We start from the raw sequence: 20,733 nt of genomic DNA, 5'->3' as shown, positions 1-20,733 counted from the left end.
CCCCCCCCCCCCCCCCCCCCCCCCCCGCCCACACTCAGTTCTGAAACACGGACAGTGAACCTTCACGACAGAAGACCGAGAAACTACACACCGGGAGGAGGAGGTTTACCGGAATGACCACTGGGGGCTGCGGGGCTGCTGGTGACGTCTAAGGAAAAGAGAAGTAACACGTCTCCTGCTCTGTATTCTGCGTGAGGGGACCCGCGAAGGAGACCCCCCGAGAGACGGGAGACTCCTGTCACGCACTGAGAAAAGGGCGGGGGCTCCACGCCACGAACGCTCTGAACCCCAGGTCAGTTCTGAGCGACGCTCCGAATTCCCTCCTGGTGTCCAGACTAACAGAGGACCGCCACCCGGGCAGCCCCGCCTCGGGGACGCTCCAGCAGGTGCAGCCGGCACCTGCTCCAGCTGCAGACTGCCAGCGCCACGAAGGGCGAGGGGAACACGGACCGGGTGTGCGAAGGAGGAGCTGCGACAAGACAAGGGGGCTCTGGGGCACGGCTGGGGACGAAGAGGGGCAGGAATCCCCTCAGCACGCACAGGAGGAGCATGACAGAGCGCCCCCAGCACCCTGTGGTCCCTCCTGACGGCACCTGCCCCACCTGAACCGACAAGCGTGGTTGTAAGAAAACAAGAGTAGAGGACTCTTTGGATCCATTCGAGTTAACCGAAATGCTAAGTCCCTTTCCAAATTCCCACCCAGAGCTCAACAACGAGCCGCCTCCTTGCTTCGGTAAATGCCCCCGTGTTACCGTCCACGCACGCTGAACGGAAACAAAACCATACGGGCCGCTTTCCTTTGTGTCACTTCAAGTGGTACGACGAGGGGAGAACACGCGGAATTAGCAGGTAAAAGCCCTCGGGATGCCCACACAGACCTAAGACAACCGGATTTCCCGGACCGAGTAACGTAAAAGAGGCACGGAGGCAGAGCAGAGAGGCGGTCCCCGAGCGGGGGGCGCTTCTGCTGGGGTGAAAACGGCCAGGTGAGCGCAGGTCATCAGCCGACCGAGCCCGCTGCAAAAACTCCTGCTTTCTCGCTGTAGTACAAAAATGACACAGAGGCACACACGGGGCCTCCCCTTTGCCCCTCAGCTGTACCACCCCCTCGCCCCCAAATACTGCACAGAAGGTTCTCCGCTTTCCACAGAACCGCGAGGAGCGCAGGCGCTCACGGACGAGCCCCCGGCACGGCGGGCAACAGAACCTGCCGCGAGCCCAGGGTGAAGAGTGGACCGCGCCCGCTTCGGCAGGCAACGCCTACAGGCTCGCGAAGAAGTCACCGTGCTCGAGGAGGTCTCCCGCGGCGGCAGACCACGCCCGGGACGGGCAGGAAAGCGAGGGGGGCGATGCCAGGCACCCCTGCTCTCACCGGGCCCCCGCCCGCACTGAGCCCCCCGGGCCCCAAACCAGTCCGAGACCGGAGCCTCACAAAGCCTGCCGGAGCCGCCGCGGCGCGCGGAGTCCAAGCACGGGCTTCCTCCGCGAGCGGGAAGTGTCCTGGAAGTGCCGGGACGGAAACCGGTCACGCTGTGGGCGGGGCCTGCGGGAGGCCACACGGGCCGCTCTTTGGAATGAAAGTTCCACCGGAGACGGTACCCGGCCGACACCGTGGGAACACTTCACGAATGTGCTCCGATGGGGGTCGGTGGTGAAAACGTCCCGAAAACCTCCGAACAGGCCCCGTCTCAGGAGGGAGAGAAGACAGCACCCTGGGCCTCTCGGGTCTGAGCTGCGCTGCGTCAGGCGGTCTGTCTCCTCTCCCAGGACTGGAGCGGGTCCTCAGTTAGGTGTGCAGCCCCGCGCGGAGGCAGACGCGGTCGGAGACCACGGTTCAGCTTCAGAAAGTGTTTTACGACCCACCGCGCACTCCACGCGGCTACCGTGATGCGTGAGACACGGCGCGCTAACGGAGGTTCTAAATGGCCTCGAGACCCAGTGCTGCTGCTCTCGAGGAGAAACCGGAAGGTAGAACCGCCACCGTCACTCTTCTGACCGGCGACACGCTACGGGGCGGGGGCGGCGCAGCAGGAGGAAAGGATTACGCTGCTCCGCTTCAAGGAGAACTCCGCAGGTGCGGCACATCTCAAATGACATCGTCCCCGGGTTCGACGACAGACAGTCTACCCGCCTCTGGCTGGGGGCGCGGTGCACGGCGACCCGCCCTGAGGCCGCCCCGCTCTCGGGACTAGGGGCACGGAGGCTTGGTGGGCGTCTTGAGCCTCACGGCGGGGACCCTCATCTGTAGCTTGGGCTGCTGGCTTGGGCTGTCGGAGCTGGCTGGCACCTGGGCCGGGTTGGGGACGCCGGGGCTCTGCAGCTGGGCCGCCGCGGTCGTCACAACTTGCTGCTGCATGAGCTTCTGCTGCACCACCTGCGCCGTCGCCGTCACCGTGGGGATCATCTGCACCTGCTGCCCGGCCGCGGGCGCCTGGGTGAGGGTCACGGTCTGCGGGGAAGCCTGAGCCAGAACAGTTAGAAAACACGCGCGGCCTAGAAGACACAGGTCTAGCGACGTGACCGACAAAAGGTTCTCGGGGGTGGGGAGGGGGTGTAAGGCCTAATTAGCACCAGTGTTTTCGTGAAACGTGAAACCACGTGACGGATCCAAGGATGCACTCTGGTTTCCGACTGCACAAAAGCGGAAAAAAAAGCCACCGAATGAAACCACTGCTGCTCTCAGGCGAAGACTGACGACGGGGCGCTGGTGGCGGGATCAGCTCTTCAGACCAGCTGGTTCCTTGAAATCCACACGCCCGCGTGACTTCGAATGATACTTTGTTAAAGCACTGCTTTGTACGGCCGGCCGCATTTGGTGGCAACAGATACAAAGGCAGGAGCCTGATGGTTAGGTGACAAGGGTCACCACGGTCCCGAGCAGTCCTTACCCTTCTAGGACCCAAAGTCACTGCGAGCAGTTTTCTTTCAGTGTTTGCCTAAAACTAAGGTATGGGGGCTTCGGCCTGTAGGTGCACCTGAAGTCCCCGGTGAAGCAGTGACCCTAGAATAAACCCCTGGTTTCTGACCCGAACACGTACGTTCAGCTCTGTCCTGCTGGCCTAAGGGTCTCAAGAATCCTCCCCGAAGTGAATTTTTTCTGAATTATGAGAATCGAAAGTGATTCTGTTAACGTTCTACTTTCTCACAACGAAAACCAAGAACCCCCCTAAAGGAAAACATGAAGTTTACTGAGAGGTGGGCGTGACACCCCCCAGAGGGCTGTGCGTCTGTGGGTCCTACCTGCTGGGAAGCAGAGGCGACCTGCTGGATGCTGGCCGCGGGCGTCTGCTGCTGGACGACTTGAGGGAGCTTGGCAACCTTCGACAAAACAAAGAAAAGCCAAATGTAGAATTCAAAAGCACGTACGCACAGAGAGAGACTCTTCTCCCCCTTTCTTTCCTTCAGCTCTTAAAAAGAGCAAAAACAGGGGCGCCCGGGGCGGGCTGAGTCGGTTAAGCGTCCGACTTCGGCTCGGGTCCTGACCTCACAGTTCATGGGTCTGAGCCCCACGTCGGGGCTGTCAGTGCAGAGCCGGCTTCAGATCCTGTCTTCCTCTCTCTGCCCGTCCCTCTCTCATGCTCATACGCGTGCTCGCTCGCTCTCAAAAGTCAGTAAACGTCAACAACAAAAAAAAGCAAAAACAGAACAGCGTCCAAGTGACCCAGAAGAGCCCCTCTCGGGTTGCTCACCTGGAGCCTGAGAGACCCCGCTTACCACGCTGCAGGGGGACCGTGCCCGCCTCCGCAAGCCGCAAGCGGGTCTAACTAGCAGCTTCTCCTGGTCTCGTGTCTCAGCCACGTTTTTTCTTTTACTAAGAACTGTTTGTATGGGAGAGTTTATGTAAGAGAAGTAAATCGAGGAGAGAATGAAATAGTTTAGCGTCTCCAGAATTCTCACAAGAGTCCCTTCTTCGAGCCTGGGCAATGTCCCGGGAGGGCACCCCCACTGCAGCTAAGGCTCAGCCCGTTCTCACGATGCACCCACATTTCATCACGCTGCCATCTTCTTCTCGATCACGACTGAGATCTCCCTTCCCGACAAAGTGCCGCTTCCCACCCCGCCACTGCCTTTCACAAATGTTTCGCCATGTGCGTATGTGGCTGTCCCGAGGCAGAAAGAGGATCCTGGCCACTTGGGTCTACCCGGGGCTGTCGGTTCAGAGAGGCAGATCAGGCTCCTGAGTGGGCAGCTGCTGGGGGCCGGGCCGGGCCACTCCTGCCTGGGTCTCTAACTCATAGAACAGGGATGAAGTTAAGTCTTTTCTGAGACAATTCTGGAGCAAATGTGAAATTTCGTGACACACTTGTAAACGACAGAGCTCCAAGTAAATGCTGGTTCTCATTATAAAACGTGAAATTATGCGGAGAGCACACACCAGTTCACTGTATTAAAAATCGTCACAGGATCTGCTGGGACAACGAACGCGCCCAAGTCCTCCGCAGCGCTGACCGGAAACAAAGACTCAGGCAGTTGGGTGAGGGCCCCACTTGCACACAGCGGGCCGGGACTCCGTGGGCACACCACGAAAACACGGAGACCCCGTGGGTGACACGGACACATCTTAAATGCGTCCATGAACCCGCAAGAGGCGAGGAAGTCCCGGTCCCAAACCGCAGCCGTGGTGGCACCCAGAGTGACGGGCGGAGGCGCTCACCCTGAGAGCACGTGCTCCGTGAGGAGGCCCCGCGGGGGATTCTCACGGTCGCCAGGGGCGCGGCAGACAAGGGGCCGAGTTCAGATCCATGGTCAGTGAGGCCCCCCTGTGGTTCCGTCACCGGGAGGGGATCTGCGAGGAAGCGCACCACCCGAGGCCCTGGTGCTGGCAGGGGAGGGGACCCAGGCGCAGAACCCGACTGACATTACCTGAGGGACACCGACCCTCAGGCCACAGCGGATGTGGCCCTGGCGGAGCCCCCGGGAGCCCAGCAGGAGCAGGAATCGGCCTGCAACCCAGGGCTCAAAGCAATCCCAAAGACGGGCTTCAAGGAGCTGGCTCACAAGAAAGTAACTACTATAAACGCAGTTACCGAAACAACAACAGCAAAGACATAAAATTAAAATCCTTAATTTAAATGTAGCTAATAAGGGATCTAATATAAAAAGCAAAAACGGAGGGGCACCTGGGTGGCTCAGTCGGTTTAAGCGTGCAACTTCAGCTCAGGTCATGACCTCACGGTCTGTGGGTTCAAGCCCTGTGTCGGGCTCCGGGCTGACAGCTCAGAGCCCGGAGCCTGCTTCAGATTCTGTGTCTCCCTCTCTCCCTCTGACCCTCCTCCACTCACGCTCTGTCTCCCTCAAAAATAAACATTAAATTAAAAAAGAAAAAAAGCAAAAATGGAAAAAAACATAAGGAGAAGCGCACAAGCAGAGTGAGAGACTTTTAACACATCTGTGCAGTAACTGACAGAACAGGCATCGGTAAGGACGCAGAAGTCTGGAGCAACCCAAGTAGTAAACTTGACCCAGCGACAGGATGGCCTGACAACCGTGCCCGACACTGCCAGAGAGCCGGAATCGCTGGCGGACTGGGTCTGGAGTGTGAGATCAAGAAAGGACAGCTGCTGTGGGTCTGGCCCAGGCAAGGCCGAAGGTCACGTGAGGCCAAGGCCCCGCAGAGGCCACACGTCTCCGGGGACCTGTCCAAAGGCGGTTAGGACCAGAGTCTGGAACAGGAGTAGCAATCGGCTGCAGGTGTGAATCTGGAGTCATGGGCACAGAGACAGAACCGGGGCGTCAAGACTGGGAGGGATCACCAAGGGAAGAAGCGCCTCTAAAAACACTTTTAAAACGCCACAAAAAAAAGGGAACAAAATTTCTAGCAAACTAGGTGAAGAAGAAAATTGTCTTGCTCTAACGAAGGATGATTTAACAAATCAGACCTTGCAAAGATGATCACGTGAACAGATATGGCCGAGCCTCCCGTCCACTCCGTCGGGGCCTCTGCGGGCCTCACCGGCACAACAAAGCAGGAAGAAAGGGGCGGGGCAAGAGCAAGGCTCCGGCCACCACCCTGTGCGGGCCACGTGCCGGGGGACAAAGGAAGCGCAGGAGACCACGGGTGGACTGTCGAAGGAACAGGGCTTGATGGAGGCATCCGGATTCAAAGGTCAAGGTACAGAGACTGTGCAAGGCACAGACAGAAAACAGAGATTCAGAAACACAGGACTACAGAAGCATCAGAAATATTCACTAAGCAGGAACAAATCCGATACAAGAGATACGACCTTCCTGGGAAAAAGTCAGAAAACCTAGTTAAAGGGCGTTAAAGAAGTTAAACAACAAAAGACACATCACGTTGGTGAATCTCCAGTCGAGGCTGCAGAGACATCAGCTTTCCCCCAGATTCGTCTACAGAGTCCAGGAATGCTGCACCCCGCTAATTTTAGCGTGCGTGTGCCAAAGCGAGCGGTTCCAGCGAGAATTCCAACAGCTGTGGCCGTGGCGTGTCAACTTCACCAGCTGACTCGAGCTGGGAAGCGCAGAGAGCCAAGCGCAGCAGGATGTCACCAGCGGGACGAGGTGGGGGGTCTGCCTCCCGGATGCCGAGCCTCTCTACGCCCGAGGGACGGACGCAGAGCGCGGTGCTGGAGAAGGCACCGTTTATGCCAGTGCCCCGCGACGGATCGGGGGAAAAGTAGTGCCGAAAGTAACAGGGTGTTCTGATGGGAAAATGCAAACGAATCCCTGTTTGTCTATCACCTGGAAAAACACTTCCAACAAGGTTAAAAACCTAAGTGTGAATGAAAAACTACGAGGCTTGTAGAAGATAAGGGAAAGGAACGTCGGGACGTCTGGGAAGGGTTTCTTAAGCAAGACACAGAAAGCGCCATTCAGAAACAGGAAGACTGACGAGTCCCGGTACGTTAAAGTTAAGAACTTTCGCTCATCCGGAGACACCACGCCGTGAGTGCAAAGATCGGGCGCCGACGGCAACAGTACAGAGCCCCGAGGGCTAACAGCCAGGGTGGGAGCAGCGCTGGGAGAGCACCGGAACGGGCAGCGGCTCACAGAAGACGAGAGCCGCCGGTTCACGGGGTCCTGACAGGCGGAGCCGCGGCAGCCGCCGGAGGGACACGGCGGCACGCAGGCAGGCCGAGGCCAGGAGGAGGCCCGGGGGGCTGGGACCGCTGCAGAAGCCCGATGGACGCGCACCCCCCACGACGCTGCTCCCCCACCCCGGGTGGCCGCGTGCGCGGCTCACGTGCGCGAAGCAGCCCCCCTGCTGAGGCCCGGCACGCGTCTCTGCGGCTCCTGCCGCCTTCCGTAAGCAGCCACGGGCCGGCGGCGAAGCCAGGAGCAGCCCACACGGCCGGCGGCAGCCGAGTGATGGCGCGTGCGGATGCGTCAAGCAGGAAGTTGACCGCTACCTCCCGGAGGAGCCTCACAGGCACGAAGGACGTCCCCGGAGCGTGACCTCAGCACGGCCCCCAAGCCACACCGCTGCGACCCCACAGGCGGCAAAGCCAGCGAGGCACGTCAGGGCACGGCCACCTCCGAGGAGCAGAGGCCCACCGTGCGGCCTTCGGGGTATCCGCCGGCGGTCACTCCGCGCCCCACGCATCCGACCAGCCCGTGCGCGCCCGGTGTTGCGCGGTCCCCGCATACGCGCTCCCGCTCACCTGGATCTGGGTCTGCACCTGCTGAGCCCCGGCCAGCTTCTGGGCCTGGGACATGGGTGTGGTAAGAAACTGGGTCTTGAGGGCTGGCTGGGTGGCATAGGTGACCTTCTGCGGCTGGCCCTGAGCAGCGATCTGCTGTGCGGCGATCTGGAGAGAGACGGCCCTAGGTCAGAGCCAGGCGAGGCCAGGCGTTGCCTCCTCGGGGCCAGCCGGGAGGGCCCCCGGCACCCCCGGCCCATGCTCCCGGCACGGCCCCGCCTGTGTGTCACCGGCCGTGCCCAAGCCCCCTGGGAGACCAGGCTGGGGCTCACCTTTACACCGTCTGTACGCCTGGCGTCGTGTCCGCTCCTCACGTCAGTGAGTGAACTTGACCACGATACGAAAAACACCCGCCTATGATTTCCTGAATCTAATTTTACGATTTGGGCACGTACCCAAACCCACTTGGCATAAAGGGCGAGAAACCTACACGCACGACCTTTGCAGGTTTAATCTCATTTCTAGTTTTCTCTGCCAGGAGCGAGGACTGTTCCCCAGGCCGTGCACACAGTCTACACGGTTGGTTTAGGAGGCCGTGGCCACCCACGGTATTCTTTAGTCTCCCGAGCCACACGAACATCAGACCGACGCTACAGCTAAGGCCCCCCGCCCCCCCTCCCCGCCCCAAGGTACGCCAACCCTACAATGACACAGGCCCGACCACGGTGTCCTCGGCATCCTGGAGCCAGTGCCTCCCAGCGTGGCCGGCTCTGCGAGCGGCCCCGCCCTACACGCCTATGGAGCCGAGTCCCAGGATGGCCCGAAAGGACCAGGGAGGGGACTCGGAGGGTCTCCTCCGAGGGGAGGACACGGCTCCCGGCGGTGGGTGTGCTGACTGCTCTGCAACCAACGAGACACACCTTTCTCGAAGGCCAACGGCTCCACCCACCCGGGAGGAAGGGGCAAGAGGTCCCGAGGGCACACATCTGGCACGTGGAGCGGCTGCCGCCAGGATGGCTCTTGCCCGAGCCACCCCCCCCCCCCCCCCCCCTCTGCCCTCCTGAACGTGTCTGCCCTGGCACGCCCTAACCACGCCCCTGGCCGGCGCGGCCCCTTCCCTCTGCCGTCCCCACAGACACAACGGGGTCAGAGGCGGGCGGGGTCTCCGCCCCCAGCAGGCCCCTGGAAGCGGGACGGCGACACTCCGGGAAGAGCCGTCCGTCTGACACGTGTGCCGCACGCGGGACCCTGCGGTCCGACGGTCAGCTCTGCGACTCTGAGCAAGTCATTTCCTTTCTCTGAGCCTCAGTTTCCTCTGGGTAACACGCGCAGCCCTGCCCTGAAATCCGACACCGCGGCGACAGCCGCTCCCGTGCAGGAAAACAGCGGGTCTGACACGCACCCGGAGAACCAGAGTGTCATCGCCCACACGTCGGGCTGCGAGCTACCAGTGAGTACGCACAGCAGCCCAGCACCTCACTCTCGCCTCCTCTCAGTGGGGCGCCTGCACGGTGCACGGCCTGGGGACCCGAATCCGCTCAGAGCTACGTGCTCGCACACTTGTGAGTCGGCGAGACGCTGACAGCGCTCCTTCCGGCAGGCCCCTCTCCCCTCAGCCCGTCACTCCCCTCACGGCACGCACGCACGCGTGTACAAACACACAAGGACACAGCCCCCGCCTGGCTCATCTGAGCACAAGGTCCGTCCCGTACACCGGGGGGCCAGGCACTCACACACGGAGAGCTACACCTCCACCCCTGAATCCTTCCGGCCCTTCCCCAGCCGTGCAATTCCACAGCCCGCTTCCCGGCTCCCCGCAGGCTCCTGGCACCCGGGGGTCCCCGTCCCGTAACCACACTCTCCCCGGGGAGGCCTCACAGCAGCTCCTACCCCGAGCCCCCCGTGCAGCCTGAGTGCACGGGCACGGGGTCGTCAGGCAGCGAGGCGAGGCGCGCAGCACCCTCCCGTCCCACGCGCACGCCGTGCCCGGCGGCAGGGCCCGGCTCGGCGTGGAGACAGGGTGGCGGGAGAATCCCCGCAGGAAGCCGGTACCTTCTGCTGGACAGCCGCTGGGCCCGGGGCAGCCTGTGGCTGGATGGCTTTCTGCTGCTGCACGGCTTGCTGCTTCAGCTTCAGCAGCTGCTGGACGTGCACGGGCTGGGCCACGACGGTCTGTCCTGCGAACACGACCAAGTCCTTAGTCACAGAGCTCAGGAGGGGCGCGGGTCTCGGGGCTTCCCTGAAGCTCCCTGCATCTCCCTGAGCCGCCGGGTGGTTCAGACGGACGGCCGTCCCTGTAGAAAACCCCACGCGGGATCTGTGCGGGACAAACACGGCCACCCCACGGGTACGCTTACGTGGTTTCTGGGCTCATGAGAACGTTCACGTAAAGGTACGGGGAGCTCAGAACGTTAACGGTTAAACGAAGGGCCAAGCCTTGTACTTGGGACGCCAAGGGGCACTCCGGCTGAAGGTGCATTGCCCTGACATGCTTGACGTGGGCGTCCAGCACGGAAGCCGGCAGGGCGGGTGGCCATCATGCCAGAGGACGCGCTGGCCCCGCTCGAGGCTCTAAGCGCAGCGGCGGGGGGGGGGGGGGGGGGGGGGACGAGGGGCCGCACAAGACAGGCACCTGCAGCTTTCTGCGGCTGCCCGATGGCCACACTGATCCCGGCAACGTTCATGGGCAGGGTCGTCACACCCGGCGAGGAGACCACGGCCGCAGGCACGGACACCACCGGAGGCTTCGCCAGCGCCACCTGGGCCGGCTGGGGCGCCTGAGCCTGCATCTGCCCTTGCGCCTGCAGCTGCGAAGGGGGAACCCGGGTCTAAACAATGAAAATAATGGGAGAGTCCAGAGATGTTCGGGACGGCACTCGTCTGTGCAAACGTTTCCCCACAAGAGGCCAAGCGGTGGGAAACGATTCACAAAGTGAAAAGTGGTTGTCGGCTGAAGGAACATACGGAGGCGTGGGCTCATCTACGCTTGACCCGCCACCGGCGAGCGTGGGGACGGGGGCTCCATGAGCCCCACGTGCTGCACACCCACACTCGCGATCAGACCCTGCCACGCAGCTCGCACCTGTGCCTCTCCGCCCCCGCTCCTCGGAGGAGCCCCGGCCTGCAGCGTCTGCTACACAAGCCGTCTCCCGCTCCTTCCGCTACGACTGAAGGCCGGCCTGCCGCCCCCTCCTGTGGCCCCTGCCGCACTCTTCCAGAAAGCTCTCCCACGGATCCCACCTGTTGCTACTCAGTCACCACGCTGCTACCGAGTGCTCGTCGATTATGTTGCATCTTCGGAGAGGAAAACAGATCCACTTTACCCGTGCAAGCACTCGGCTAACCCTAAACCTACACACACGTGAGTGTGAAAACCAGCGTTGAGCCCATGAGACGTTCTCACCTTCGTGACTTGCTGCGAAAGTGTGCAAGCGGGACGACTTGCACGTAGCTTGTGGTCGGTTTCTCTGCCTTTTGCCACATCATCGTCCAAAGCTGCGTGCTGTCCCAACGAGTGGGACGCCACTGCACTATTTGGTAAAGTCCCCAGTTAAGGGGGGCCTACGTCCCTCCTCTAACACGCCCGAAACGACAGGATTGTGCGCCCGGCACGTGGTACTCCTCCTACTAGTTCTTTAGAGGGAACAGACACAGGTCCCCGAGGTAAACTGGCGAGCAGTTTTTGGCCGAATCACCGGAACTCCCCCCAGAGTCGGAGCCGATCTCCCTCCGGCGACCCTGCAGGGGGCACGTGCCGCCTTCCCTACACCCTGGCCACCGCACGTGATCCCCACTCTTGTTTGAACTAAACGTTTCTTGTGAATACAGGCAGAACCACACTTGCCTTCCCGGTTCCCGTCCACTCCCACCCGTCTTGCGGCCTTGGAGCAGGCGTGAGGCACACGCACAGCAGAGCCTGAGCACCCAGCCCGAGCCGCCCAGTGGCAGGCGACCCGCAGTACGATTTGGGCAAGTTACCTGAGCTGTGGGCCTCAGTCTGCACACCTGCACAGTTGAGTGCACACTCAAACCGCCCTACTCCTGCCTCAGCAGCAGCCTGCGAGCACTGATCACGTGAGAGGTCCAGGGCCTAGGGCGGCACCTGGCCCGGAGCAGGGTCCCTGCCGTTAGCGGTCACTAGGGCCAGAACGCGGGGCTCCCCAAGCAGGACACAGGCTCGCCTGATGGGACAGTGTCTGGCCCACAGCACATGAGACCCGCTCTTGCCGAATCTCACTCCTCTTCCCAGATGCTGATTTCACTGCGACTTTCTGCTCCCCTTCAGAAACCTCCGGCGTCTCTGGGCCGACAGAGCACAGGGACACCAGAGCCTGGTGTTCAGGCCTCGCCCACCTCCCGACACGGGCCTCGTCCCCAACAGAGCCTGGCCCTCCCTGCATCGTCTGGCTCACTCCCCGCCTCCTCCAGCTGCCCCGCCCGCCAAAGCTCTGGGCGGCGTGGGGAGGGAAGCGCACCTATCGCTTTCCTAGGAGGCCCGCCAGAACGCCTAGCGTCGGCCTGAGCAAGCAGTAACAGTCCACGTAAACGTTCAAAGACATTGCCTCGGAAAAACAAACGTATCAACTGGAACTTACGAGCCGGGCCACCTGGAGGTTGGCCACGGTGGTGCCCGTGAGCAGGGCTCCGGGCCGCGGGGCCGTGACCGTGGCCAGCTGGGGGCTCTGCTGCGGCGTGGGTGGCGGGGCCTGCACTTGCACTTGTGTGGCGGGCTGTGGGGGCCCTGGCGGGGCCTGCGGTGGGGGGGCCTGCTGGGGCAGCTGCAGTTTCTGCTTCTGCATTTTGATCAGATGTTCCTAAAACCCAGATAAAGTAGCTTTTCATCAATATTAGCCGCATTCCAAATCCATAAATCTTGGTTTCAAGTTACCGTTGAACTATCCATTAAACACCGGGGTAGACAGTTGCTAATACGCAATATGCAAACCATAATCTAGGGGCTTTCTGACATTTTTAAAAAATGTTCTTTTGTTAAAAACTAGCATTATTGACGCAAACTAGAAACAGTAATTCTGACAGATGAGTGAATTCACAGCAAGATTTCTTGGTTTCTGTCACTCGCAAACAAGTGACCTTAAATCTGTATCCTATAAAATTTTTAAAGTCTTTAAATCATAATCCTTTTTGAACTTCTAAAGTCTATTAGGAGACGTGCATCAGCTCTCAACTTTTTGTTCGAAGTGTCTCCAAATGAATACAGTCGATAAAAAAGTCTCATGCCTTTAAGTTAAAACATCAAGATGCCAAAACAGCCCAAAAACTATTTTAAGGAGTCAATTTTCTTTTTAGAGAACTTATGCTGTGTAATTCCTATCAGATCTGTGTCTACATGGGGACAATGACAACAACTCTGAAATCGACTTCAGGGAGGGCAGGCTGCGCCCAGGCACAGGCAAACAAGTGAGTGATCGGGAGGCCCTGGCAGCCGTGGGCAGGCCCTCGTGTCCTGGGGAGAAGCAGGACATGGGGAGGAGGGAAGGCAGTGCGGGGGGGGGGGGGGGGGGGGGGGGGGGGGGGCGGGGAGGGTGGGGGGGGGGGGGGGGCAGGGGGGGGTGGGGAGAGGGAGCCGGGCCCAGTAACTTTCTAATTTAAGGGCCGTCCCCCAGACTTCTGCAGTAACGGCCACGTTCTAGACCCGGGCTGTCCCCTTCGGTAGTCACAGAGCCCCTGACACGTGGCTGGCGCGACAGGAGCTGAGTGCTTTCTCTGGGATCACTTCTGGGCCTTTTGGCTATGATCGAGCGTGAATGCCGTATCAGGTGGCTCGTCCTTTCTCTGGTGCGCCCGGGGCCTCACTAGTGGAGCCTCGGCTGAGGGCTTGCACACCCCCCCCCCCCCCCCCCCGCAGCCCTCCGGCATGCCCTCTTGCCCCTCTGCAAGCGAGAAGGGCAGGCCCAAGGTCGGGTACTTACTGTGGCAGGCCCGGGAACTAGCTGGAACTCTAAAACACTGTCTTGTTTCTAGCAGTTCTCTCTACTCACTACCCGTGCCAAGCAATGGCGCTCTTCCAATGTGGCAGATACAGTATCTCCCTTCAAAGTGAACGTATTTTTGTACACGACTGCACAGGTGGTGCAGAGCGGCAAAAATCAGGAACGTCAGGACTCAAATCACTTTGAGGAACAACACCACCCATGCGCTACGCGTCACCATTTTCTCTGGCTGGGGACGGAACCTCTACTTCGGAGCCTGAACTGCGGCGCGGAGCGCCAGACAGCGAGCGGGAAGACACGTCTCCAGAGCGCTGTGACCAGGCCGCTCACACGACCGTGGGGGGGCGCCGTACGGAGAGTGGTTGTTAAAGACGAGACAAGCACGCCTCCCCCAAAGACCACAGCGGATCCGTGCAAAACACACTTGGAAGTAAACGACAAGGCGAGGCATCGGATGGCGTGCGTGCGGTTCCCCGCAAGATACTCACCGGGGTCAGCTTGCCGACAGCTTTGATCTGCGCCGGCGACTGGGCCTGGCCCTGGATCTGCGGGACCTGCACCTGGGAGGGCGGCGGCGGCGGCGGCGGCGGCGGCTGCGGCTGCGGCTGCTGCTGCTGCTGCTGCTGCTGCCTGAGCAGCTGGAAGTGTGCGGGCGTGATGGCCTTCCCGGGCAGCTGCACCCCTGCGGCTGGAGAGGGGCTCCGTCAGACCTCGCGCGCACACGGCCCTCCCCTCCTCCCGTGACAAACGGCCGCTCGAGGTCCCGGCTCGGTTTGACGGTGAGAAGGGTCACACGGGAAACCGAACCCGCCTTTACCTTGGGACACCTGAGTCACCAGAGACCGGGTCGGGGTCTGCACCGGGGTCAGGCTGGTGGTGACCACGGCCGAGGCTGTCACAGAGGTAACCGCGCGAACGCTCTGGGTGGGTGCCAGGGACACCAGGTCGGACGAGGCCGTGGCCGGGGAGCCGACCGCTCGCGGCTGGGTGTGGACCACCTGGGCGGGAGCAGGGCCTCCAGAGGTCTGCAAGAGGCGACGGGGGGGAGGCCGTCAGGTCACTCGGCACTTTTCTCTTTCCTCGGTCGTGGGAGGCAGAGGACCCCAATCTCTGAACCCAAGAAAACGGAGCGCTTTCCGGATCTCAGCGGCCTGACAGGCTGAACGTGCCGACGGAGACAGTTCCACTGAAGCGGGTCGGTTAACCACAGAAAACCAGTTTGAGACGCCGGCGCTCCCGTCCCCGCTGTCCTCAAAGACTCTCGTCCCCGGGACACTGTGAGGTTTGGGCCAGCCTCCAGACGACGGTGCTCACTCCCCGGACACACCGAGCTTCTCCCGCCCCCGCACAGGCGCTGCCGCTCCCCGCGCCCCACACGCGGACCCTCGGAGCCACGGCCGCCCGCATCCCGCCACGAGCAGTGGGCACGCCCCACCGACTCCCCTGGTCCCTGCCGGCCCCGCGGTGCGGACGGCCGCCCCGTCCCCGTCCCCGCGCGCGGTCCCGGCACCACGCGCTGTGCTTCCCGGGCGGCCATCCGGCTCCACGCGCCTCGACCCTGCTCTCCCGCCTTCCCTCACAGCACGTCTCTCTCTGCTGCTCTTCCCTCCCGAGCACGGGAGTCACGCTCGCATTCCTCTGGTGGCTCCGTTACAATTACCCCGTGAACGCTTGCTAGAGTCTCCTCTACGGCGGCACACCCGCGCTCCTCCTGAGAGACCGCAGAGCGTCTCGGCCCCTCGGTCCCCCGCTGGCTCACGCGCCGCTGTCCCCGCGCGTGGTCCCTGCTGTCGGCCCCGCGCGGAGTCGCAGTCGGGTCGGCGTCCGCCCCGCTCCTCACACCTTCCGTCTGTCGACAGCCGCCTTCTGCCTCAAGCGGGCTTCATCCGGCAAGGGCCCACCGGGCCGGGACCCGTCTTCGTCTGGGAACGCCACGTTACCCTCGTTCTCCTAAGTTTTCCCGGAAGAGACGGAACACCAGAGGCGGCGTCACCGCCACTAGCGCATCCTGTCGTCCCAGCAGCTCCCGGCCTCACGGCCGGCGAGAAGGAAACCGCCCCCGGAGGCGGCGTGCCGGGCTCGGGCTGCTTTCACGTCTCTCTGCGGCCGGCCCCGTGCGGGCGCGGGCCCCGTCCCGTGGTCCCACGGCGGGCTGCGCGGGGACGGGTCGGGATTTCCGTAAGTACGGGTCGGTGCCGTCGCTCGGTTCTGGAAAACTCGCATCCTCAAATGCTGCTTTTGCCCGCCCTCCTCCCTGTCTGGACCCCGCTGCACCACAGGCTCCCGGTCGGTCTTCGGCGGCCTCGCGCGCTCTTTCGCGCACTCCCTGCTGTCGCCCACACGGCACTGGGCGGGACTCCTCTTCCGGCTAATGCTCCCAACCGTGTGTAAACACGCTGTACCCGTTACCAGAGTTTTTCTTTTTTTCAATCCTGGTGACCGTATTTCTCCTTCCCGGACGTTCTCTATGGTGAACCTTGGACGGGTGTGGGGGCCACAGGCGCCAAAGCCCCTGCACAGTTGGAAACCCACAACTGTGCCCTAAAACTTGACTACTACCCTCCGGCTGACGGAGGACAGACTTGGGACTCCAACTCTGGAGGGAGAGAGGCCCCGCCCTGCGCCGCCCCTGCGGGCAGCACGAGGGCGGAGGGAAGCTGGGGTTCACTTCTGGCTCGGCTGCGCGTCCCGGGAAGAGCCGCCGGGCTCCCGGCCCACGGGGTCGGCACCTCCGTCCAGACTCCCCAGGGGTGAGCGAGCCTCAGGCTCACACGGGGTCCCCTGTCCGGCGACACGGGTGAGAGGCACCGCAAGGCAGACACCACGTCGGTGCAGCTTCTCTGCATTTCTTCCTCCTCAGACTTTGCCCCGATACGTTTTTCGTCAGCTCCTTAAAACTTTTAAAGAGACGATGAGTCTTCTGTATCCGATGGTTCTGATGCATTTCGTTAGAGAGCAGCGTAAGTAACAGGCCGGACCTCATTACCAGAAACAGAAGCCCGTTCCCGGACTTCTGGGACGGTCTTCCCTCTGCCCTTTTCTTCTCGGGTCCCATCCTGCGACACACGCAGCGTCACGGGAACTGTCCTAGAGCACACCTCTGCTCAGGCACTTCCCAGGGCTCCCGGCTGCCGGCGAACAAACCCATATCCTTCAGCCAGACACACAAACCCTAAGACCAGTGAGCTCAACGTCCCACGGTGCGAGCGCGCAGGGCCCCTCTGGGAGGGGGATCCCTGCCTCCGTTCAGACGTCTGTTTGTGCCCCCTGAACAGAACCACCCGCCGGGCCCTGTACACGCCTTCCCAGTGCCGAAGAGTCGCCTGCGTGGACGACGTCGTCCCGTCCTCTGGAAGCTCAGAGAGGCCTCCCTGGTACCTGTCCCTCTTGGGCGGTCCTGCCGCAGGTCTCTCAGAGCCCTGGGAAGTACGCCGTGTGGGACTCCAATTTCTACTCCCACGTCGCCACAAAGAGTATCTCGTCTCTGAGAGCTACTCAAAAAACACGTCACGGATGGATTACTTTACCTCCTATAAACGTCAAACGTAGAAACGGGTCTTTTTCAAAACAGGACAAGTGCAACGTCTTGGGTGTCCACCCTCACACCAGGAGGCTACTGGCCACGCAGGACATTCGTAACGCCACACGCCCAGCCACTGGCTGCTGTTATTTATTAAGATGCTAAATCAAAAGTGCTTTATTGCAAAGCATGAAGAAAAATAAGTAAAGTAATCCTAAATGACACGCTAGAAAACCTTCTCATTTATGCCGTAGCACAGACAGTACAACTCTCCCGTTTCCGGTATACGAACCTATGAGTGTTCACAGGTGCATGTGGCCAAGCAGCCACCGCAATCTAGATACGGATCGTATTGTCTCCTGTCTCTACCGTTTTGCCTTTCCCACGTTACTTAAACGTGAGGCCTTCTGAAATGCTGCTCACTGGCAAACCTTGTCACGCGGGCCAGCAGCCCACTGTGCACGGCGGGGTGTTCCTAGAGGGAGCGGACGTGCCAGCGGGCCCTCCCATCCATTCACGGCTGAAAGTCCTGGGGTCGCTTCCTCTCCGAGTGACTATGAACGAAGCCCCCTGCACGCACTCACACTCAGGCTTTCCGTGCAGAAGCGTGCTTTCGCTTCCCTGGGGGAAATCCTAGGCGTGGAGGTGCGAGGCTGTGCGGCAGGCCGCCTCCCCGCATCTCCCACACGACGCTAAGACCCCGCCATCAGCAGCGCGAGCTCCAGGCGGGCGGCCAGGTCTGGTTTCTAAAGCCGCGCCGAGACACGCCGGCACACCTCACTGGGCCCTTCGCCTGCTTTTCCCTGAGGACTAACAACGTCCAACCCCTGTCCACGTCTGTTGTCCCTGCTTCTTCTTCGGGGAGGTGACTGCTCAGATCTGTGGTCCGCTGTCTGAAATTGTTTTCTTACTGCAGACTCCTCATTCGATCCACAAACTGGACCTTTATCACACGTGGCCAACAAGCATTTTCCAAGCTTTCCATTTTCTTAATATGTTTCAAGCACCAGATGTTGACTTTCACGAAGGCTAACTTTTGGTCTCCGTCCAACGCAAGGGAGCAAAGCTGTTCTCCCAGGGTTTCCGTGTACGGGTCCTTCTGTTTCGGGTTTTACGTTTGGGTGTACCATCACCTCGGGTGACTCCTCGTACGCGGCGGGGGCCCGGCTCGTGCTCTCGCAGGCCTCCCAGCGCCACTCGTCGAGAAGACCAGGCTCTCCCCTTGTGACCCCCTGGCGCTCTCCATGGAAACCAACGCCCATGCGCACGTGGGTCTCTTTCGGGACTCGGTACCCCATTCTGCGGAGCTGTACCTGCCCTGCCACCGCCACCGCCACCTTGTCTCGATCACTACAGCAGCACCTTTCGTAGGAGACACTTTCAAAACCAAGAGGGACGATACTCTACTTGTCAGGGCACTGCTCGCGCAGGGCACGTGCTGTCTTTGGATACGTGACTAAACTGGAAACGGAGATGTAAGTCGAGCCTCCTCAGTCTCGCTTATTTTTGTCATTTACAGTGAAGCACCAGGGGCAAGGAGGTGGCCAGACACGGCGTGTGTCTTGGTGAGTGCAAGGTCTCCCGGTTCTGCGCTCAGAGGGTCTCACGGCCCCACGGCTTTCCCTCTGCCCGCTTCCCACGCACAGGTCTGGCCGCCCCACGAGCTGACCACGCCTCCTGCGCTTCGCACCCCACCTGGCCCTCGCACGCCCACCTGTACGGTTCCCCCAACAGTGGCCATCTCTGAGGCCCCACGTCCCCCCAAGCAAATCTGTCACGGTACATGAGGCGCCCCCGTCAGTGGAGTCTGCGACCCAGCCTCACGACCCGCCTTTCTCCTCCCACAACCGCTACAGGGATTTCAACACACGCCCTCAGCAAGCACACCGCAGACGCCGTTCCCTGAACACTTACATCATCTTAGGAAATTCAAGCCGGGTCGGAACTTTCTGCCCCACTGGGATATTTCTTTAAAAAGCAAACAACTTTTGGGGCAACCCCTGGCTTAGTCAGTACAGACCCTGATCTTGGGACTGTGAGTTCAATCCCCACATTCGGTGTAAAGATTACTTTAAAACAATAAATAAATACAAACAAGCTCCGCGGGGTCCTAAGTCACACGTGCTACCGAAGGTACCCGTGCGCAGGGACAACTCACGGTCAAGGCTCCCGGTGCCACCGGTGAAGCGAGACGCTTATTAATTGACTGGAAGGTGGCGGCAGGGACGCCCGCGATGGTGTTCACGATGACGTTTCCACTCACTGTGCCTGAGGGGAGAGACCTGTGAGGCAGGAGCACGGGGATGCAGGGAGTTCTCATGGGGGCGTCTCTGACCCCTTACCTGTGGGCATGCTTGTCCCCGTGACGGACGTTTTAATGGCTCCCGCCTGCTGAAAGCAAAAGCATCTGGATTTCAGGACAAATTCTTCCCTGCGTCAAACCTCCGAGTGTTTCCACTTCATCGGAATCATCCAAACGCGTGCCTAGTTCCACAGCCCCACGGCCGACTCCTGCCCCCTTCCTCCGGGGCCCCGGCCACACCAGCCGTCCCGACCCCCACCATCGCCAAGCCCGAGGCTCCATGCTAGCTGCTGCCCACTCTCTCCCCACAGACTGCTGTCACAAGGGCCGCACGCAGAGTCCCTCCCCGACCACCCACCGCTGTGCCCTTGGGGCCACGGGAGCAGGGGCTCCGTGAGCGAGTGAGCTTTCTGACGGAGGAACCGTCCAGGTCACGCGACAAGCCCACCACAGCGGACGCAGCTACAGACGAGGACCCACGGCCCCCACGCCCGGCAGTGGCGCTTCCCAAAAAGGTCCAGGCGTTCTCCCCACGTGTGACTCCAGTGTCCACACCGCATGGGGACAGGCCACGTGGGCGCACACGGTGAGGAGCACACCGGAGCACGATGACAGCAGCACAGGACATGTGGGATCACGAGTCAGCCTTTCTTTCCCTGTTCCGTGCGTCACTGTACCCCTCTCCCTGACGGGCACCGGAGACCCGTGCGCACGTGTGTGCGGGAACACGCCCACACGGGCACCGAGGCAAGGCCCGAGGGTCGGGACAAGGGAGTCTGCGTGGTGACACCAATGGTCCCCGTGCCTCCGTGGGCCCTCACAGCGACACCTCACTCGGCCCAGCCCCAAACTTCCCGGCTGCCTCCACCTCCCACCCTGCCCGACAGCCCAGCCACGGAGCCCAGCGCGGGCGGAGCGCGGCTGAGGGCGCCCCCTGTGGCTGCACGCTCCCGCCGGGGCAAAGCTGGGCCTTCCGCCTCCTGAGTAAGCCGTGCTTGTGTCTAAACAGACCCTCCGCACCGACCCCGTCTCCAGGGAGAGGTGTCCCCTCACCAGCACGGCGGCGCTGCCCACTGTCGTGATGGCCGGGGGCACCTTCGGCGGGGGCTGCGCGGGCTGTGCCTGGGGCTGCGCCTGGGCCTGCGGCTGGACGGCCGGTGGCCCTGGGGGCTGCTGGCCACCCGCTGCCTGGGGCTGGGGCAGAGGCGGGGGTGGCTGCTGGGGCGGCGGGGGCTGCGGCTGCGGTGGGGGCGGCGGGGGCTGTGCCACGGGTGGCTGCTGCGCCTTCTGCTGATCGGCCAACGCCTGCAGAGGCGGAGAGGAGAGGAGAGGAGAGGAGAGGAGAGGAGAGGAGAGGAGAGG

General features: G+C 61.5%; 1 protein-coding gene across 1 annotated transcript in view; it reads right to left on the bottom strand.

Annotated features, from left to right (window-relative positions):
* Positions 1-7: 7 nt before the first annotated feature.
* Positions 8-20,733, bottom strand: part of EP400 (E1A binding protein p400) — a 101,565-nt gene continuing 80,839 nt past the window's right edge. The window contains 11 exon segments of the mRNA XM_049620696.1: positions 8-2,461; positions 3,241-3,318; positions 7,620-7,766; positions 9,651-9,775; positions 10,231-10,426; positions 12,194-12,412; positions 14,038-14,237; positions 14,367-14,574; positions 19,228-19,337; positions 19,412-19,457; positions 20,425-20,676. Coding sequence (XP_049476653.1) covers positions 2,189-2,461; positions 3,241-3,318; positions 7,620-7,766; positions 9,651-9,775; positions 10,231-10,426; positions 12,194-12,412; positions 14,038-14,237; positions 14,367-14,574; positions 19,228-19,337; positions 19,412-19,457; positions 20,425-20,676 — 1,854 coding nt within the window. The 3' untranslated portion in view covers positions 8-2,188.

This window comes from Panthera uncia, assembly GCF_023721935.1.
Source record: "Panthera uncia isolate 11264 chromosome D3 unlocalized genomic scaffold, Puncia_PCG_1.0 HiC_scaffold_9, whole genome shotgun sequence".
NCBI classification, from domain to species: domain Eukaryota; kingdom Metazoa; phylum Chordata; class Mammalia; order Carnivora; family Felidae; genus Panthera; species Panthera uncia.
This window is presented reverse-complemented; position numbering and strand designations above follow the sequence as displayed.